Source organism: Pterocles gutturalis, unplaced genomic scaffold (assembly GCF_000699245.1).
Source record: "Pterocles gutturalis isolate BGI_N339 unplaced genomic scaffold, ASM69924v1 scaffold1930, whole genome shotgun sequence".
Taxonomy (NCBI): Eukaryota; Metazoa; Chordata; class Aves; order Pterocliformes; family Pteroclidae; genus Pterocles; species Pterocles gutturalis.
Window position 1 is genome coordinate 1 of NW_010137919.1, and position 21,606 is coordinate 21,606.

Here is a 21,606-nt window from a genome sequence, read left to right on the forward strand (position 1 = left end):
TCAGCGTCCACCTACAGGAGCCACAGGTGGTGGCCTGACTTGCGTACGCGCTGTGAGCACGCTCTCTGCCCTCCCGGCAAAAATTTAAAGACTGGGGGAGGGGTGGTGACCGCGGTTGCCCCGGCCACTCCCGTGCCACGGTGTCAGCCTCTCGCGGGAGAGCTGTCGGCGGGAGTCGGGATATTCCGCTGCCTTGGGGGTTTCCTGCCGAAGGTCCTGAAAACCTCCCTGTACCTCGCGATCAGTTGGTCCGGCGGAGCTGGGTCGGCTCCGAAGCAGCTGATCTCGTTTGAATTGAACCTGTTTGAGTCTTTAAGTAATGTAAATACCTCCATCTTGTGTATAGAAGTCACTGCAAACAGGACCTGTAGCTTTAAAAACCTGTCCTGGAAAGAGCGTATAAGAGAAAACATCTTTTTCTTTCCTTCCCTTGAAATGGACCTAGAGAATTAAGGAAAAAAAAAACAACAAAAAACCAAAACGAAAACAACCCCCTCTGTCCCCCCTATATTTCTGTCACCCATTGGTTCGAGGCTTTCTTTCCTGCTCAGTTTTGTTCATAACACTTAAGAAATTATGCTGTTTTTTTCATTTGCTTCTGGAAATGCTTGGTGCTGTGCTTTACTAGGGAGCAGGAAGGGCCATTGGAACCTGAAGCTTCCCTTGCAGTTTGTGGAATGGCAGGTGGTTTGGGGGCAAGGGAGCATAGAGCAGAGCGGAGAAGGCACCTAGTGTGTCTGAGGCTGGGGAAGCTATGCACTGAAGTGATCCAGGGAAAGCGGAGGAAAGAAAGTAGCAGGAGAAAGTCGACAAACCTATCTAAACAGCAGCAACAAGCAACAAAATGGATTGTGAAATCTACCTACAAAATCCATGTGCTCATGGATGTCTTGTTGCATTGAAAATTGTAAGGGCTTATACTTATGTCTAGTCTCTTTACCATCACTATTCTGAAAAGTCTATTTTTAGTGACTTTGTTATGATGGGTAAATGTGGCAAGTGCTATCACTACTGAAGTAAGAACACGAAGCACCACAGGCACGCAGATTGAAAGCTTCATGTTAGGAATTCCTTTACTTACTGTATTTCCTTCCATATCAAACTACTTTTGGGGATATAGTTGTATTTGCCCATTCAGCAAACAGATTCCAAAAGATTTAATATTTAGTGACAGGATTTGGTGGTTTTATTAAACAATTAAGTAGCTTCTTTCCCTTAATTTTTTTTTGTAGCTTTTTTTTAGAGTTCTGAGAATCTCACTATTTTGTGTATGTTCCAGAACAAATGTAAAACAGAATTTCTGAAGAAACTAGAGCATCAAAAGCTGATAGAGGCAGAGAAGAAACGAATCGCATATATGCGGCAGCAGCAGCTTGAATCAGAACAGTTTCAATTCTTCGAGGATCAACTTAAGAAGCAAGAACTAGCTCGAGATCAGAAAATCAAAGAGAGTATGGTTATGTCTGAACAGATAGATGGAAGTATGCTATCTTGTATTTCTGTACCGGAGAACAGTTCCTTATCTACTGCACTGCTTGAGAAAAAAGAGAGGAGTGACACGTCTGGCTGCGCTGGACATTCACCTCCAGTAAACCAGGTCTTAAAGCCAGCGGCTACTTTAAGTGCTGTCCAGAGTGAGTGCAGAGATTTTTTTTTTTGACTTTTTAATTTTAGCTGCCTCTTTGCTTATAGCAGTTCACATATTACATATGCATGTGTATCTCTCCACCTGGAGGTTGTCTGTAGTGAAATAAGCATGAACAGGTCAAGGTACACACCACAGTTCCATATAGTTTCTTCATTTTAAGAGAGATTATTTGCACAGTTTCACATTTTCCAGTTGACTACCACTAGATGTATCTAGAGCTTGAGATTCAGTGTCTGAATCTTCTTGTGGACTTCAAAGGAACAGAGGCAGAACCTGCAGTGGTTCACCCTGGCCCTGGGAAAAGGTATCGGTTCACTGTCACTTGAGGGGCAGGCTGGGGAGGGTATTTTATGGGCTGGTGACCTCGATTTAGGGTCAAGTACTTGTGCTGTAGATTTATTCTTGTTAGAAATCTGTGATATGGTAAGTATAATTCTTTCACTTTTAATAATTTCCTGTACCTGTGTACATTTCCTTATTTTAGGGAACTTTACTGTGTAAGCTGCAAATGCCTTTCAATCTGTCCCTCCTTTTCTTTTCTTTGCTTGTTTGTTTTTTGGCTAGCTCAATTGGCTGAAGCACTCAGAGGCGTCATTTTGCCCAGGGATCTCTGTCACAGATTTCTGCTGCTAGCAGAGGCAAATACTGTAAGAGGAATAGAGACGTGTGGAATTCTCTGTGGAAAACTGGTACGTTTTAACCCTCATATTTTATGGGGAAAGACATATTTGATACTGCTGTATTTTCCTGTACTTTATCAATTTCAGAGCAAAAGCAGATTTAATGTAATTATCTTCATATTATACCTTGAGTTGTCACTTTGGCAGTGTGGGCTTGCTTTATTGGGGAAACCTCTGATCAAAGTACACTGCTGTCATTACAAAATGTAGCAGATTTTCCAGCATGCTGTACAATACAGGCTTTTTCGAGTACTTTCTCTGGCGTTCATCTAAGGAAAGTGAAGTCTAGTTACCAGACAATGAAATATAAAGAGCATTAGAATCTACTGTAGTCATCAAATTCATAAAGGCACAACAAAAAAGGAAGAAAATCCCCCCATCAAGCTGTAGAACATCTGCTTTTCAAGCTGGCTTTTTTCCCTTTGACCTAAATAACATTTAATGTCCTTCCAAAGCAGGAAAAGATGTCATAGGTGATGCTGGCATACCAAGAATTTGAAAGATGTGTCCAACTGCATTTGAATTGTATAAAGAGAAATAATAGCAACAGTAGTGATGTTCCAAGTTTCACAAAAAATAATTATAGTATGCTCAAACGTCTTTTTTTTTCATGTTTTAAATCTTTTTTAAAGGACATCCTTTTCACACTGTTCTCTGTGAACATTTCAATCCAACAATCTCACATTGTCACTTGTACTTCCCTGTATGTTCTCATGATAAAATGCTAAGGTGTATTTTCAGGTGTAGTAAGTCAGCATAGTTGCTCTATTGTAGCTGATAGGTTGACATCTTTCAGATTCTGATTCAGCATTTATTCATTAGTTTATTTGTTCTACTCTAAGTCAATGTTTGTTTTGCAGACACATAATGAATTTACTATTACCCATGTAATAGTGCCAAAGCAATCGGCAGGACCAGACTACTGCGACATGGAGAACGTGGAAGAATTATTTGGTATTCAGGATCAGTATGATCTCCTCACTTTGGGTTGGATCCACGTACGTAGATTCTGGCTTTTCTATATCAGCTCTGCATACTATGTGAAAGAAACTCTGGAAATAACAAACTAAAGAAATGACTGGAATAATCCAAATTAATTTGCTCACTTAATTCTAATTGCGGTGATGTAAATTAGCACTAATGTTCTCCACAGATAAGTTGAGGCATCCTGTTGACAGAAGGGGGCCTGCTTTTGCCAGTGCAACTTTTGTTTATGTTGATTTAGGGGTATTTTATTACTTTCTAATGCCATTTATTTTTATACTATATTCAAGATTTGAGGGGGAAGGTATTGTGTTGTTTAAACTTTACATTAATTTCACTCTTGGGGATTTTGGACAATCAAGTCAGTTCCCTCTGTCTTTTGCTTCTTCATTCCACCTTTTTCCCCCCCATGATCAGAAAATTGCTTGTACATCTGATTGTGGCTGTGCCTCCATAAACCTTGTACTGAAAAACCACCACAACAATGTAGAATCTGGGTTAATAGGAATTTAAGAAACCAACCTGGGGAAGTACTGACGCTTTCACTTGTTACAAATTTTTGTTTCTTCTTGAATGTATGTCAACCTTGATTTGTAAGAAATATTTCATGATGTTGAGTTTTCCCTTTCTTTTTGTAGACACATCCAACACAAACTGCATTCTTATCCAGTGTTGATCTTCATACTCATTGTTCTTATCAGCTAATGTTGCCAGAGGCCATTGCAATTGTTTGTTCACCAAAGCATAATGAGTGAGTTCTGATTTTTCTAAGTAATATTTAGATCTTTTCCCCTGATCCTTATTTTAAAATTCTGTCAAATGCAAACAGCACATCAACTGGGATGAAGGGGAGGCATACTGTAATGTGAGTTGGTTTGCTTTTAAGTTGTTTAGACTTACATTCCTGTCAGTTTATATGCACAGTATTGTTTTTGGCTTCTCTCTCCTTCCCACTCCCAACCCTAGTTTTTATTTTATTTATTTTCATACTCTGCTCAACCGAGTAGTAATGACAGGAGCTGTTCTTCTGGAGACATCACCAGTACTGTACCACAGGTCTGTCTTCATTCTGTCTGATGAAGGAAGTCAGGGGGTTAGATACATTTCTCTAGGATGATGCGAAAACTGCAGTTTGGAGAGTAGAGGGATGAAGATCACTTTTTTGATAAGGTCCTATTTTTTTATTTCATAAAATACAAACAATAAGTATCTGGAAAGAATTGGAACTGCATAACAATTAATGTGAAGGTTTATAATGGAAGAGGTTGACGACACCCAAAATGACGCCCAAAAAGGGTGTGAAGTCTGCATCCTTGGAGATATTCAAAACCTGACTGGACATTGTCATGGGCAACCTGCTCAAGGTGATTCTGCTAGAGCATTGGGGTTGAACTAGGAAATTTTCAGAGGTTCCTTCCAACCTCAACAGTTTTGTGATTCTGCTTTGGTGTGCTTGGAATGTCAAGCCCTGGGGCTAACTCCAGTGCTTAGGCTGTGCATTTCTTCAGCCTTTCTTTCTGGCCTTCTGCTGCTGTAGATGACTTCTATGAATCCCATTCTAGTTGCCAAACTTCCTCTATGGGCCATTCAGGTAGAAGAGCTGTAAATACAGCTTGACTGACAAGTGCACAAGCACGAGGCTTTGTAACCTGGAGCACAATGTCTGCATACCTTTTCAACTCTCTGGTCTTGCAAACTTCTTTCATAGTTTATGCTGATACCTTGTAACCAACTCTAACCTGTTACTCCCATCTGTAACATTTTATTAATCAGATGCTGTCTCATAGTTGCTAGGTACTAATGTTCTTTACAGAAGGGTGGTTTTTCTAACTTTTTGTTCAATACTCAGTGTTAGGTCATACATATGCAGCAGTGCATTTTCTAGTGCTTTGTATTACCTGATTACCGAAAAGAGCAGGGAGGATGTGTACTCTCACTTATCTTTTACACAGCTAGCTTAAAAACTGTTCTAAGTTACCCCTCTAGAGTTCAGTGAATGAAATGCAATCCAGGACACCTAAGTTTTTGTTTTGTGTCTGTTCCTATATGAACTAGCCTTGGCCCTTAGGCTAACCTGCCTAATGGGAATCACACCAGTAGTGTGGTTTTTCTCCCCTTCCCCTCATCACCTCTCTCTTTACAGGAATATAACTCCCCCCTATTTCAAATATCTTTAAGAATCCAACCCAGCCTTAGCTTCTGTCTATCAGAGGTTGCTGAGTATCATCCTGTTGTCCTTCTGTTAAGCTAAGCAATTTGTATGTGAAACCTTGGACATGTATTACGGGGGCAGTATGTAACAGTAGTTTCATTTTTGCTTTTCAGCACTGGCATCTTCAGACTTACTAATGCTGGCATGCTAGAAGTTTCTGCTTGTAAAAAGAAGGGATTCCATCCACATACAAAGGAGCCTAGGTTATTCAATGTAAGTATACAATCCAACATGGTTGTGATTATTCAAATTCTTGCCCATGATTCTGCTGCAAGCAGAAATTATATGTGCTTCAGATTAGGTTTCTTTATAGTTGTTCCCCATTTTAATAACTCATTACCCTTACTTCACTGACTGAGGTAGACATCAGGAGTCTACTTAAGCAGTCAATAGCAGCCATGAGATGAGTGTTACACACTGCCATTCAAATGGTGGCTAACGAGAAGCAGTTACTATGACTCACCACTTTTACCTGCTTTAAAGGTGACATTTTCAAGTGGGAGTTGTTCCTGAGCCCTTCAGTTTTTAAACGAAGCATTCAGTTCATTTCCCCAACTCTGGTGTCCCAACAAAACATACCAGATACTAAAAAGTGCAGCTATGAGTAGATTAAGCCCCATTTCCTTCGCTGACAAATATTTCCCCCTGGCTTCTTAGAAGCCTTTCTCAGTAAACCCCATCTATTTTGATGTTTAATAGCATAGTATGTTATATGTATGGCTGAACAGTATAGTCAGTCAGAATTATCAGAAATGTCACTGTTGTCTGAAAGGCAACAATCTTTTTAATTAATGAATAAGATTTTTTTTTAAATGGAGGTCTTGTCAAATTCAGAGCATCTCGTATAGTTCAAAATGAAATGTTTGAGTGCAGAGAAGTAATACTGAAAGACATTGTAATTTACTACTTTGTTGTAGGACTCTCAGAATATCAGTCTTACTCCTCAAAAGAAGGAGACATTGCATTTCTTTATTTTGTTCTTAGGGATAATGAGAAGGTAGTCCAACTCTGAAAAATTTTGGTATTTTTTTGTACCTATTAAGATAGATAGGTTCTTTTCAGTGGTCCTTTAGAGACTTAGTTCATGAATGAAGTTGTTACTGGCCCTGTGAGCTCAGTTATAACCATTAGACACACTGCTGGTATCACATATCATACACAAATATCCTTTCAAGTAAAATTCCCAAAACACATTGATCTTCCAACAAAAACAGTAAGATCACAGCTGGAGGAAAAATGTCAGAGATGATAATACAGGAAGCTTTGAGAAACCTGACCAGAACAACCCTAATCTGCTATCTATCTGGTTTCTGGTAAAAGCTCTTCAATACAGACACAAATCAAGTTGCTATTTTTGACTCTAAAGACATAGTGTAGTCTTAAATGCTTTAAAATCCGTCTTGTGGGTAGACTTATCTGAAGCTACTGCAGGAAGAGAACAGAGTTCTCACTTTCCTTGCTGCTGTCCCCCGTGCACCTATTCTAGTGCAGCACACAACACCTTCCCCCTCCATTTCAGATATCCCATGCTGTGATACCTAAAGGACAGCAGAGAATTATAATCTGTTTCATGGGCCATGCACTAAGCAATGTCCTCTTCAGAAATTTATTTCTGATTGTATGTTGTAGTCCTTGCTTTGTTCTACAGTATGCATCTGTGACAGTTGGGCACAGTGACGGGTTCAATCAAAGCTAGATAAATAGGTGTAGTGTTAAGCAGGCTCATAAAAATAAAAGGAAACAAACGCACTCATGTGCTATTTTACTGAAACTGATTTCTGTGAGTAATCGTTGTCTTCTTCTGCAGCCGTGTAACCATGTGGTCGGGAAAGACATAAAGATAATTGTGCTGGATCTGAGGTGATACGGATGGACGATAGCAATGTCGCTATATAAAAGGCCAAAAAAAAAAAAAAGGATTCCTGTTTTTCCTACATTTTCAGAAATTACTTTTATATTTATACATTTTAGATTGAATGGTTTGATATTTATTGCTCTAGGCTGTTTTGGAGTTATTTTGTTGCTCTGTCAAGATGGAGTTCAGTGTTCTGTAAACAAATCTCACCTATAAACCACAACAATAAAATGAACTTCAAACAACAGTAACTGTGTTGAAAGAAGTATTTTTTCTTTTGTTACTTGTTAGAGGTATTTATCAGTGGTTGGCTTTTTGTGACTTCCAGCTGTGTACATCTCTTCTCTGCTTCAGTGAATTTACATTATAGGTAGTAGAGGCAAATACATCAGTTTGGGTGAGTTGGGTCTTTTCCCCCTATCTTTTTCCCCATTCCACCCTTGTATAGCTCGTTTCTGCTAAGTTGTTATGCAGAAGACACATAGGAAAACACGAGTTCTTTATCTGAGAGCTGACCCTCATCACATTGTGGCATAGCAGAAATGCATCAGAGTCCCTTGAAAAAAAATGTGTCTTCTCCAGCAACCCTTTATCAGAAACTTTTATTTGAAATCAAGTTCTTATCCTGAAAAGGTTTCCCTGGATCTATCTGGAGTTAGGTAAAAAGATCTCGATAGAGTTAGAAGGAAGAACCATACAAGGTTATTTGCTCTTACAAGAGTTTATTTAGTATCTGTTCCAAGAACCTAGTTGACCTACACTTTAAATAATTTGATTAGTACAAAAAAGTTTGGAACATGTTCTAGCAATCAGAAGCTGGACAAGATCTGGAACCCAGGGGTCACACAGACATGGTAAATAACAGGTGCTGTTGCAAAGAGCTGACAGTTTGAAAGATAATGAGTAACAGGCAAGTGAGGTAAACTATTGAGTTTAGAGAGGAAACAAGGTAACAAAAATAAATAGCATCCTTTATCCTGAACTGTAATGAACACAGACTGCAGCAAGTTCCTCAGAACTGACTTGTTCCATGTCCGTCTTGGTGAATTCTTTATTCATTTATGTACTTCTAAGACAGTATTACTGGCATCAGCTTCTATGCATATACTTCTAGTTGAATATCTGTTTTGATATATTTAATACTATTAACATAATCAGAAAAAAATCACAGAAAAAGAAAATTGTCTAAATTATTTTATCTACTTTGATTACATTACCCCCAAAAATACCTGTTTTGAAGAAAAAGTGTATTAAGCCAGCTTAATTAAATTTAAAAATAATAATGACATAAAAATAATAGGCTGCACTCATCCTGAGGGCATATGATAGGAAAGGCATGTGTTCAATCTAATATTAGTGTTTACATATGTTCCCAAAGGAACAGGTTTCATTTCTTTAAAGAAAACACACAGAATTGTTGTGGTATGTATCATACACCTCTGGGCCATACGCTGTAAAAAAATAGCTCTTCCAGCATGACAGATGTGGATGAAGAAGTAATGTGGATAGATAATATTTCTGGATAGAACAGATGCAGAGCAGAGTGCACATGCTCATCCTGATAGTGAACAGATGCTATGCTCCTTCGGTGCTGTCCAGAACTTTGGAAAAAAACAGACTAGTTCTGTTTGCAGACTAAAATGTTTACTGAAGCTAAACTTTGACAACATGCAGGCTGATAGCTGAGCATTTTCTAGCATTGTTATCATCAAGCAAAAGGTACCACTTTTTCTACTAAGCCCAGTATAGTGTAGTAACAAATTCATGTCACAAGATGGAGCTTCAAACCAGCTGTAAGGGTACCTCCATGAAGGCATAGGTTGGTTTGTTTTTTTTTTTTTGTTGTGGTTTTTTGGTTTTGGGTTTTTTTTTTTTTAATAGCGTATTTTTAATTTATTAAAAAAAAATACGTAGTATCCAATTAGAGTCATTACAATGAAGCATTTATGGAATGAAATTGTAAGAATATATTTTCCGGAATACATTCACAGTAATACACTAAGCAGACATATAAGGATAAAGCAATTTAAAAACATTTGCGGTGAACAATGGATGGGCCAGCTTCATCATATTCCTGTTTGCTGATCCACATCTGCTGGAAAGTAGACAGGGAGGCAAGAATAGAGCCTCCAATCCAGACGGAGTACTTACGTTCAGGAGGGGCAATGATCTGTTTAAGAAATAAAAGCATTAAATACAACTGTCCACTGTGAATAAAATAAATTTGTTATACAAAAATATTAAAGAAGTTATATTCGATATTAACGAAAGCACTATATCTATGTGCTAGTGCCATCTCTGGCATTACAGTTAGCAATTGCTGCAAGCAGTAAAGTTAAAAAGCTGTTATTTAAGTCTGGGCCTAAATCCTCAATTTCTCTGCCTGAGTCAGTCTGCCCATTAAGAGTAGTGTATTTGTGTATTCATGACTGCATATGAAAAAAGGGAAGATAATTGCTCTGGAAACATATAATGATAGCCCAGGAGGGCTAGGAAAAATGGGTGACCTATGAAGCACTCTTATTGGTATTGCTGGTAAAATGTTTGCAAAGCAAGGAACAGAAGATTTGAAGGCACAGAAGGAAGACTGGCTTATCAGAGGCTCCTTTTCCTGAACTTGTAGGCCAAGGACAAAACCAGCAATTCCTCTCTCCCATCTCCATCAGCCAAAAAGGGCTGAAGAAGCTCATATACAGCCTCAGAGGAAAATTGGTACTGCTGGGTCCACGCTATCCTTTGGCCATGTTAGGACAGCTTGCAGAATTCACCATGCACAAGGAAATGAGAGGAGGATTTCTTCTTTCAGCAACAAAGTTAACAGGTGGTGATTATTTGCTAGAAGGTACAGACGTGATTCAAAGTATGTACAAAGCACTTTGTAAAGTGTTGCTATGTTTCACTAGATTCTTGAGGACTTTGTACATGCCAATTGAAATAGTCTACAAATAATTGCACCATACCTTGATCTTCATAGTGCTGGGAGCCAGAGCAGTTATTTCTTTCTGCATCCTGTCTGCAATACCCGGGTACATTGTAGTGCCTCCAGACAGCACATTGTTGGCATAAAGATCCTTTCTGATATCTATGTCACACTTCATGATGCTGTTGTAAGTGGTTTCATGAATGCCAGCAGACTCCATGCCTGGAAAAGTTACAGAGGAACACTGAAGAAGCACCTCTGTACAGAGACTTAAAATTGTTAATGCACAACTGACACCATGAACTTCAGTGCCTCTTTGGAAGACATCAGTCTTCAGAGTTGTGGAAATCTGGAAAGTCATTCTGCAGCTGCTGAAATTATGTGCTTAGCAGACTCGGTATACAGCCCTGCTCTCCTCCTTACCCACACAACTCCTCCTTAAAAAGAAAGCTGGGGTTGTGGAAAAGTAAATTTCCACTAGGCTTTTGCAAGCAATCTTAAATGTCCTAAGAATTCCTTATATGGTCTTGTAATAATTTGTTTTCTTATATTCTTTTTTTCCCCCTTTTTTTGTTAGAAAGTCAGCTCAGAGACAAAACAGTCAAAATATGTCCTAATAGCTCTAAGTATGCAATGACATCATTTCTGAGCTGAAATTCTGCTGATTGGCACAATCGACTGTATTTCTGTGTGACCCGTTGCAAGTTTGCCATCATGGTTGTTGATTAGCTTGGCACATTGCGTTGGCTTTGCTCTGCAAGTGTGATGAACCGTGGATTCAGGATTTGGAGCAGTCTTTTAGAAAAATAAAACTAGTGTTCCCTGCAAGTACATTCAAACTACAACCCACGCACTATCTAGAAAAGTGGCTTTGCAGCCATACTTCTTGTAGTAGCCAACTGCACAACTTCCAAAATGTTGTGCAAGATGCCAGAAGCCACAAATAAACATTCAGGGTGTATTTCAGGAAAGCATTTTGCCTTACTGTTTGGCATGTAGTTCCTCCCACCATATTAATAGTACTGTTCTAAAAGATTATTTTATAATGAGTGCTAAGACATACTTGTGTGTACATCTAAGTGAGCTATCAGTAGGACACAATTAAAAGAAAACAGGGACTTGATGTTTATGTGCAGTTTACCAAGGCAGAACAATCATTCAACCTACCAATGAAAGATGGCTGGAAGAGGGTCTCCGGGCAGCGGAAGCGTTCATTTCCAATGGTGATCACCTGACCGTCAGGCAGCTCATAGCTTTTTTCCAGAGAGGAGGAAGAGGCAGCAGTGGCCATCTCATTTTCAAAGTCCAGGGCCACATAACACAGCTTCTCCTTGATGTCACGGACAATTTCACGCTCCGCTGTCAAGAGGATTTGGTCTTTAGAATGACATTCAGGAAGGACTCAGATATGTTGACAGGTTGTTCCCTGTCATTCTCTATCACCATCACGCCCCACTTTTCAAACAAAGCCTCTGCTAGTCTTGCAGGGGACTTTCCTATTGGACTCTTTCTTGTGTCTAATCAACTGCAGAATGACTAGTAGGCCTTTTAAGGCCACTAGAAACATTGCACATTAAACAACTCTCCTCCTCAGTCAGCAGCGTGTCCTTACCAGTGGTCACAAAGGAGTAGCCACGTTCTGTCAGGATTTTCATGAGGTAGTCTGTAAGGTCACGACCAGCCAGGTCCAGACGCATGATGGCGTGCGGCAAGGCATAGCCTTCGTAAATTGGCACATTGTGGGTAACACCGTCCCCAGAGTCAAGCACAATCCCTTTGAGAGGATAACACATGGTTCATTCTCAGGTGCACACCAACACACTTAAATATTTCAAATGCCTGTGCCAACTTCCCCAGAGGCCTACCTGTGGTACGTCCAGAAGCATAGAGGGACAAAACGGCTTGAATAGCTACATACATGGCGGGCACATTGAAAGTCTCGAACATAATCTGAAACATAATTAAGATTCTTGCCTTAACAGTAGGGGTTTTAACTCAATTGAAGCAATATACCCCAAAAGAGGGAGAAGACAATGTTTTCTTATTTCTTGATAGTTAGTAATAAAAAGGATGGAAAATACCAAATCTAAATGCAAAAATATCTGTATATGGCCTATATCTACAATGTATGAGTAAACACACATGCACATCTTAAAGATAATTTTGTAATAGGGCTGGGCATAAAAAAAAAGATTAAGATGACATTAAGCTTGGACGGACTGAAGTTCTTACCTTCAAAACTGATACACTGACTCTCTAAAGTAAATATAATATTACGCAAATATGACAGGTGGTCACTATGCACTTTCCATCTTCCATAACAAAGAGAGAGACTACTGGACAGTCAAGTTGGCATGATTAACTGAAGTGAAATTCACATCCTGTTGAAGTCACAAAGTTGGAAGTATTCCATAGCTTCAGCGTGAGTTTACCTGGGTCATTTTCTCTCTATTGGCTTTGGGATTCAGTGGTGCTTCCGTCAGCAGAGTCGGGTGTTCTTCAGGTGCAACACGGAGCTCATTATAGAAAGAGTGATGCCAGATCTGAGGACAATGGGAGAAGCCAAAGGAATGTTTCGAATGCAGTTGCTCTTATTACCTTCATTGAGATTACCAGAGTAATTGCAGAAAAAAAATTATATTTGTCTATTTAACTATTCTCAGGTTTTACTGCTAGTAATGTATGATTTCTTTTAAGGACACATAAGTTAGTGAAAATAAATATGCTATTCTCACAGTATAAGAGATAGAGCAGGATGGACTTGGTTCCATCAATGCTATTTCAATAATGATTGAAACAACTGTAGAACATATGCAGACCTGTGCAGCAGAGCTCAATAGGCAATGGGTCTCTTGAAGACAGTTTCATCTTTTGGTTTGTAGAGGCCAGCCCAAGAACTCGTGAAAAGAAACTATGGCAAATGATTTGTGAGGCTGAAAGTCAGCTTGTGTTTATCACCTCCTTATGGCTCATTTGTACAAGCTACAAAAATCTGAGGCTGAGTGGACTGCAATGAGGAGGGTACACCAATAAGAATTAAAACCACCAGAGATTTTCTAGAGGCCAAAATGTTTTTTCTAAGTTCATTTTCAAGCTCATGATCATTAGAGACTGGTTGATAGATTAGGCATCTGAAAGGTTTTGCTGTCTTTCCAAGTAAAACATACAATGCTATGAGAGTCAGTAAGTCCTGTGTGGCTCCACACACTTGCAGTGTGTTGTGATGTCCCAGCTGTTTCAAATAGCCCTGTTTCCACAGCACAACGCTAAACAGAAGTACCATCTTAGAAGTTATATCAACCGTACAGACTACAAACGTAAACATGATTCTGGAAGTCTTTTATCCAAACACTGGCTCTGAAATGGATGCATTGCACTGCAGTATTGCTGATCTTTCAAGCATTAAAAAGTATGCATGTAAATTGTCCCCTTCACATCAGAATTACGTACACGCTTTGCATTTTTGCAGAAACAGATACCTTCTTAAACTGCATTTCCTGACTAGCAAATTGAAGATAATTTCTTTCCTTCCCCTCCCCCCCCCGCCTTTTTTCCCCCTCCAGTATTTATCCAAGGTATATAAACCATACAAGAGTAAGAGAACTCCCAGTAACTATTTTGGTGTACTCCTAGAGATACTTCAGCTTTAGATGCAAGGTAACATTTTAGTAACGACCTTCTTGCTAAACCATACTTGAAAGAATGATGCTTTCATCTAAAATTCAGTGAGTATTCTGTAAACATTTGGTTCAAGTATTTCTTGATTACATTTCTTTCAAGTATTTCAAGTTTACCAGTGATATACATCAACTTTTCAAAGCTAAAATACCTTCTCCATGTCATCCCAGTTTGTAATGATGCCATGTTCTATGGGGTATTTCAAGGTCAGGATTCCTCTCTTGCTTTGAGCTTCATCACCTACATAGCTGTCTTTTTGGCCCATACCAACCATCACACCCTATAAAATAACACAAATGGAGTTAGTCTCTCAAGGAGAGGTGTCACAGAGTAGTCAAAACATTAGCTGTGAAATAAAATACAGTTGCCAGTGTTACTAGTTACAAAATATGAGTACTAATGAATGAAGAATTACTCACTGCTCTTTAATTTCCAAAACAAAATGTTTAGTTCACTTAAACCTCTGGAGTTTACTTTTCCACTACAGTTTAAGTAAACAGTACAGGTACAATGTTAAATTTGTCAAGATAAAGTGGAAAAGTAGGGGTGTTTTAATGTTCATTATTATTTAGGGATGAACTGTCTGCTAAACTATAATAAAGTGGAGCAAAACAGAAAGTCAGATTGTGCCATCTAAGGGTCAAGATGGAGCAATACACACTATACACTTCCCAAAGCTTACATTTCAACATTTTTAAATCTTCTTTTTGTACACTATAATATTGCCATTAGAGGCAGACAAATCAAGTCTCCTAGTACAGGCTTCTTTTTAGGTATTCTCATGGATCCTGTAGAAACAGTCCATGGACCAGAAGCTGGAAACTACTCTGGATATACAGTAATCTCTGTGTTAAAGTTAGAAATACTGGTAAAAAATAGTAGACAGTAGGATGCTTTGAGTGCATAATACCCTTGTTCAAACTTTGGCAACTCTAACCGCCCTGTCTTAGAAACAGGTAAGCAGGATTTGCAATTTATGATGAGATGATCCTTCCTTCAGGGCATTAATGCTATCTGTGGGAAGTGATCAGGAAGACAGGTTCTAGAAACCTGCTGTATTTGTTTCCACTGTGACTTTATGTCTTTCTTTGAGCAATTAATACCATTCACACTAGCTACAGAAGCTGGCATTTGAATATTTTTTGTAATTATGTTAGTGCCCAGAGGCCTCAACTAGGCACACATTTCTTCTGCCCTGAAAAGCTTAAAATGTAGTTGCTTTTGCTGGGTATATAAAATACCGCATCTTACAACCAGTTTACCTCTTCCCATTTCACCAGGTCCTTAGGTGGATCTGCTAATTAGGATTAATTTGTCATCGCCTAGCCAAGCTGCTCTAGTTCATGCTAATGATGATCTAGCTTGGAAGCTCTCTATATTTAACAGGTCAGATAGTATACATATTTTGCAAACTATTAAAATCTACTGGAATGCATCATATACACAAATGCAAAACAAAGCTAAAGAAACTCAACTCTAGACAGGTGCCTATTTGTGATACAGCCAATTGAATAATGTCAGGAAGGTTAATAGGAAGCTGACAGAAAACTTATCTTTCCTCCTTTAGTTTTCCACACATCACCTACCACCAGCTCTTAGGGCAGTCATTAATTTCCATATACTCTGTGTTTGGCTTTTGTGGGTTTTTTAAACTAACTTTACTCACCAGGTTCTCTGGGTAAGCATCCAATATTAATGGATAGGGAGAAGAGGGCATGTAAGGGAGTGAAAAATTTTAGAAGGGCTCCTCTCACAAGGCAAGAGACCTAGTTTGATTCAGGTGAGTACACTGCTGGACTCATTTTGCCTGGAAATACTGTGTTACACAGATCACCCAGGGCTGGGCTAGTCCCAAACACAGGAAAAGGTGGCTCTGGGGTGCAGGGCTGGGGATGGGGCAGCAAAGCCTTCTACAAGCCCAGTATGGAATAACCAAAGGAGTTCATCACCTGGTGCCTGGGACGACCCACAATGGAAGGGAAAACTGCTCTTGGAGCATCGTCCCCAGCAAAGCCGGCTTTACAGAGCCCTGACCCGTTGTCACAAACAAGGGCAGTGCTGTCCTCTTCTTCACACATCTTCTACGCCAAGGTCCTCAGGCCCTCCAGACAGAAAACAGCCCTACGAAAACAGCAGGAAATAATTCTTTTAAAGAAAAACATACTCAGGTAGCAGACCCATACAGAGAAAGCTGTATGAAAGGAACCAAGACTAGCAAAGAGAGGTATGGCACGGGTTTGGCAATCACAAGTCCTGTGGGCCATACAAGGGAACGACTTCCTTTGGAAAGTGTGAGATGTTTCGACCACATCTGCCAGAGAGCTGTATGCACTAAAGACTATCCAGGGGATTCCAGAGGAGACTTCTAGTCCTGCAGCATGGGCAGACAGATCAGGGATCAACAAATGTTTATCTAAATTTGGTCACAGAAGTCCAAGGCTGGGGGTGGGGAGGAGATAAAAGAGAATGCTGGACTGACAGCTGCAAAAACAAAGATCCCTTTGAATTAGATTCAGCACAACTTCCCCGGCTTTTCTATCACCCTGACAAAACCCTGACACCTGGAAAGCTGTCAAAGGTAAGAGCTCTTCAGTCTTCCCCATCAAGTCTTGGGCTTCCCAAAAACTAAGCACATTAAATGCTACGCATGTACCAGTGTTTTCCTAATGCAGATATTATACCACTGGTTCAAGATGGCCCAATTAAGTTTACATGTAACATTTTAAAAGAGAAGAAATGTTCCCAATTAAAAAGGGAAAGATGGAAAAAAAAAAAAAAAGTGCCTTTTTCCAGCCCTCCCCTAGTCACTCAGAAAAAATAACCCACCTTTAAAATGAAGGCAAGGACAGTATGTGTTTCAAAAACAGGCCAGAGTGTATAGTCTATCATTATTTCAAAGCAGCTAATAAACTGCATTTGTAGAGTGTCAGAGTAATTTATGTTGGCTCCTTGTCTCAGTAAAAAGAAAGTTTTCCTCCTCTGGCAACAGGAAAATAATATGGGTAATAAAAATGCTTTGAAGGCTTTGTATTAAAGTCAATTACAGAAACAAGCACTGAATACCAGAACTCAAGAAGAACTATTTGCTTGCAATTTATAGTGTGGTAGGGAATCACTTGGCTAGCTCTGAGCCTGGGCTTCCACGCAGAGTTCAACAAATTGCAGTGTGTTAACAGCTAAAGGAGACAGCTGTCATCCACAGACCAGCTGGCTCCGCACACAGTCTCCCAAACCTTCTGCCACGGGAATACTGGAAGTGCAGGATGAAGTGGGAATGAGGTCGGCAAGAGCCATGGCCCAGGAGCAAGGGAGCCTACAATCTATTTAGCCTCTATATCGGATGGAGCAAGCATGAACAGTTCACCCAAATCCTTAATTTGAGATCCTCTGCCTCCCCCCAGCCAGGCAGCCACGAGACACAGCTGCAGCCCTGCTCCTGCAGCCTGCTTGGGCACAGCTCCCAGGAGAAGACAAGGATAAGGAAACCCTGACTTGAGGTACTCCAGATACTTTATCATTATTATTGGGAAAGGAAAGTAAGTTGCAATTTTAGTATTTATCAAACTCCTGGGAAAACAAGCTCTTTATATTCAAACACTTATTGAATGGAGTACAATTGTTATCTAACATGAATGAACTGACTGGTTTGGACAAACCATTTCCTAATTAGGAAATAGGCTTTTCAACCATCTGTTTTTGGAACAGAGTTCGAGGTCAGGGGGTTTGCTCAAACCCATGCAGCTAATGCGATGCCAAAAATCACTTGGGGGAGGGGAAAGAAGGGGGCAGGAAAGGCTACATTTCTGAGCTTAGTGGACTCCAAATGAAAACCATATTTAGTAATAAAGCTCAAAAAGCTGAGAAATCAAAGCTGAAGGGTTTCAGGCAGGGTGCTCTGCTGCCAGCCAGTGAGTTACAGCTCAGAACTGCCATGGCATGCAGTAGTGACATCCTACAGCAGCAAATGTCACTCAGTACTGTGGAAAAAAGGAAATGTTTCTCCCAAGTATTTAATACAGTATTTAGCCTCTTTATGCTACCTGCCTTATATTTAAAGATAGTCATTCAGCTCACCAATCTCCACAACAAGCTACTAAGAGAACTCCAGCCCCACAAGAAATGCTGTGTGTAGCCTGTTCCTTAATGAAATGTTTGGCATTTTACAGAACAGTAATTTCATATATGTAGAGACAAGGACAGATACACACACATACTCTTTACATCCTATTAGACACTGCTATTTTGTGTACTTCCAGTTCTATTTACACTCACATGCCACAAAACACTCATGTCACCTTACACTGAGTTAACAGCACGGAAGCAAACCTGTTGAGAAACCCTACTGCACTGTGGGCAAATTCACCCTTCCAGGAACTCTGTTCTGTACAAAACTAACACCACAAGGTCACACGAGTTCATTTAAACATTAATGTAGCTATAATTCCTGCCATGGCATTACACAGGCTGTGTCTTTGTGCTGTTGGTGGAGTGCTGGTGAAAGCATCAAAATCATCAGGTAGAGCTTTTATTTCCCTTTCAGAAGTACTATAAAATAAAGACAACTCAGTATAGATATTACAAGAATTTTATCAATTCAATTCTAAAAGTAATTTTTCTTAAGCAAACTACAGCACAGCAGCACATCCTCCTGAATAGCTTCCATTTGACATTATTTAATTGAAGTCCACCAGCAACCTGTAAATCATGCTACTGGTTGAGTGCCACTTACCCTGACAGTGCTTGGTTGGGGATAGCTGCTCTGGGATGGTGCACTCTGTATCTGAAAGCTCTGAGGTTATATAGTCCCTTCAGCTCTTCTCCTCCCACTAGCCTCCCAAACAAGGAGCAGAGACAGACAGAGACAGAACTGAAGTCTCTAACAAAACCATATAGGGGCCGTATTACAAAAACCTCTAATCCGGGTGGCCAAAGGCCCTGGGTCTCTTCTACTGCATTCCAGTGTAGAGCTCATGAAACAGGAGGAGACTTTCAGCTGTGTAAGATAAACACTTGAAAACTTCAGGAGAGTTGCTAAAATACAGAGAGACAGAGTGTGCTCACAATAGACACTCTCTGGCAGGAGGAGCATGTGTTCAAACAAGAGAGGTCCAGACCTCCATAGTAACATCCGAGAGGCACAGAGATCAATCAAGTCATTTATAATAGGGAAGGGAAGGCATTTTTAAAGAAAGACTTTGCTTCCAATAAAGATTCTGACAAAAACAATGAAAATATTTCTGGCAAGCTAAACAGCTGCTGAATTTTGCTACAAAGTCTCTTTAAAAGCTCAGTGTTTTGCTTGTATGTTAGTATTGTCCATAGGCTTAAGGGTAGTGAAAAAAGTACCTACTGTTGTATCAGGCTCACACTGAAGTCTTTGAAGGTTGTGAAAATGTTCTGTTAAAAGATTGTTATGATCCCTCTGGATTGCAATGGGTTAGAATCCATTCTGTTTCTCTGTCAGCTTATTTTCAAAACCCTAGGACCTGTGGGCCAGCTTCACCCTAGTGCTACTCCACTGATAGCCACAAGTCTGGACTGTTGTAAACTCATCTCGAGTTGTTAATAATAAAGTTGTTAAATTTTGTAACTCTCATCTAGCTTTTCTGTTGAACATATTTTTAGTGAATAAAGCAAGGGTTCTCACTGTACAAGTTATTTTCAGCACAGGACTGGTTTTTTACAGCTGTAGCCAGCTGTTCTCTGGATAGGCTGTTTCTAGCAAAGCAGCCCTTTCCTAGTCAACAATATTTCATCGTTATGTTTGTACTAAAGACCAGAAATCAGCATCTCTAAACTCCAATACTAAACCATTACAAATTCAAAACTTCTCTATGAGCACAAGCCAAGAACGATGTAAGAGTCCAAGTGAGATTCTTGCTTTGTGAGTCTGCTACAATGGGGAGAGGCACCACGTGTTTGCTTACAGAGTGCTGCCTAACTAAGCAGTCTTAATACAAGGAAATCTCCCATACAACCGCATGGGAGTTTTTCTCATGTAGAGATCATAAGGATTAAGCCACTAGAAGAGATAGCAGATAGGCAGAGTTAGGGATTGAAGACCAAAAGGAATTTACTTTTAAGGAAAGGAACTTTTAAGGAATGTAATTGCCTTTGAGGGCCAGAAACAGAAGCTAACAAGTGTTGGAACATGAGCCATGCAAAAGCTATTTCTTATTTCACCTCCAGAATTAGGGCAAAAGATAAGAGATATTTAAAAAAAAAATAAAAAAAAAAAAAGGAAAAAAACACCAAGGTAAGCAACCTACAACAGAGGCTATAAACAGATCTTTTTTTGTGTATCTCCAACTCACACTCAAAGGACAGCCAAAACCAAATTCTTTGTTTTCAAACAACACTCAAAAACACAGCTGAGAAAAATCACATACTCCGCACTGAACATACGGTATACGATCAGGGAACTCAGGTCAAGGGGAAGGAGAATTTCACACAGCAGAACCCTCCACCGCAGTATCTTGTCTGATTTTAATACAAACATCAATTATCTCCTAGATTAGAGGAAATATAATCCAAGGTTTTCTGAAGCATCATCTACTGCTTGTCCTTGGAAATACCAAGACAGGGACAAAAAGCCAAAAAGAATCCAAACTTTTCACCTTAATGAGAAGAGGTTCTCACTCCCAAAAAAGCTTACTGGTGATGATGCTCTAGTGGACAAAGCACATATGAGATTGCAGGGACAAGTAAGCAACCCTTCAGTAGAACTGGTACACCATTCACATTGCACCTCAGCATAGACAGAAATACAGGCAACAGTTTTCTACAAGAGGCCTCTGTGGATATGGTAGGAGGCAGTGGCCATGCAAATACCACAGACACCTTTGTATCTCTGCCAAGCTTCACCACAGTTCCTGTAAACTCAGCCTGGTGCATACCACAATTACTGGCGGTGGCAACAATGGCAGCAGCAGCCCCTAGTCTGCCTTGAGGAATGGTTATTTGAGCGGGGATTACACATAACCTTGCCTCTCATGAGCACCAAAGATGTGGGAATACCAGCTTCCAGGGTGCTCATGGAAAAGATACAGCTGACACAGAGTCTCATTCAGAGCAGGTAGTTGTTGGTACAGCAATAAAGAGGAAACACCAATTGTTTGGAGGAACCAGACTAGAAGGGAGAAGTAAGCCCAGAGACTGACTGAGCAGTAGTGATGGTTCCACAGGAACAGCACAGCAAAAATGCAGAGAGACTGCACAACCATGGCTCCAGCACACAATGGAGAGCCAGCACTCTGCAGGGAGCTCATCTCTGGGGTGTTACGTTACGGAAGGTCCTGAGGCAGGCAGGAAGGAAGGCAAACAAGTTAACTATGTGAGGAAATTAGGTCAGTCTGGCTCAAGGAACATTATAGAATATAATTTTTTTTTTTTTTTTAGTGATTCCATGCATGAGCTATGATCACACAGATATTACTACAGTTAAAAACACATTGGAAAAAATTACATTAGTAGTTTACATCTTTCTTCTCAGCAACATAGGTCATTACCAGAGTGATAGGTGGGAAGGGGAGAATGTACTTGTCATGAGACAGGAATGACAACCTAAAGAGAACTGAATAGAGCAAGACTTCTGAGAACCAAGCCTAAATGCTGGGGATCAAACTGCTG

At 39.9% G+C, this 21,606-nt stretch overlaps 2 protein-coding genes across 3 annotated transcripts; one reads left to right on the forward strand and one right to left on the reverse strand.

Annotated features, from left to right (window-relative positions):
- Positions 1-1,279: 1,279 nt before the first annotated feature.
- On the forward strand, positions 1,280-7,622 carry STAMBPL1 (STAM binding protein-like 1; the record flags this gene model as incomplete). Its single annotated transcript, XM_010082747.1, has 6 exons — positions 1,280-1,634; positions 2,213-2,337; positions 3,189-3,326; positions 3,951-4,063; positions 5,638-5,737; positions 7,332-7,622. Coding segments are annotated over 6 exons (888 nt in total), but the record flags the coding sequence as incomplete, so codon positions are not given.
- Positions 7,623-9,256: 1,634 nt separating this feature from the next.
- On the reverse strand, positions 9,257-18,748 carry ACTA2 (actin, alpha 2, smooth muscle, aorta). Of its 2 annotated transcripts, XM_010082745.1 has the most exons (9): positions 18,707-18,748; positions 15,927-16,098; positions 14,129-14,257; positions 12,732-12,842; positions 12,165-12,249; positions 11,912-12,073; positions 11,467-11,658; positions 10,340-10,521; positions 9,257-9,549 (listed from the first exon to the last, which is right to left on the reverse strand). In XM_010082745.1, the coding sequence occupies exons 2-9, from the start codon at positions 16,053-16,055 to the stop codon at positions 9,406-9,408; spliced, it is 1,134 nt and encodes a 377-aa protein (XP_010081047.1). In that variant the 5' UTR covers positions 16,056-16,098; positions 18,707-18,748; the 3' UTR covers positions 9,257-9,405. The 2 variants fall into 2 exon arrangements, with proteins under 2 accessions (XP_010081047.1, XP_010081048.1); XM_010082746.1 differs by lacking the exons at positions 14,129-14,257; positions 18,707-18,748 and having other exon boundaries at positions 15,927-16,055.
- Positions 18,749-21,606: the final 2,858 nt, after the last annotated feature.

What these genes read in the sequence shown, in the direction of transcription:
- ACTA2 (XM_010082745.1), bottom strand. Translation starts at nt 16,055, where the DNA reads ATGTGTGAAGAAGAGGACAGCACTGCCCTTGTTTGTGACAACGGGTCA. An exon ending in TGCTTCTGGACGTACCACAG is followed by an intron (nt 12,074 to 12,164) that starts GTAGGCCTCTGG and finishes ATCCTCTCAAAG; the next exon opens with GGATTGTGCTTGACTCTGGG. An exon ending in CCAGCACTATGAAGATCAAG is followed by an intron (nt 9,550 to 10,339) that starts GTATGGTGCAAT and finishes TTTCTTAAACAG; the next exon opens with ATCATTGCCCCTCCTGAACG.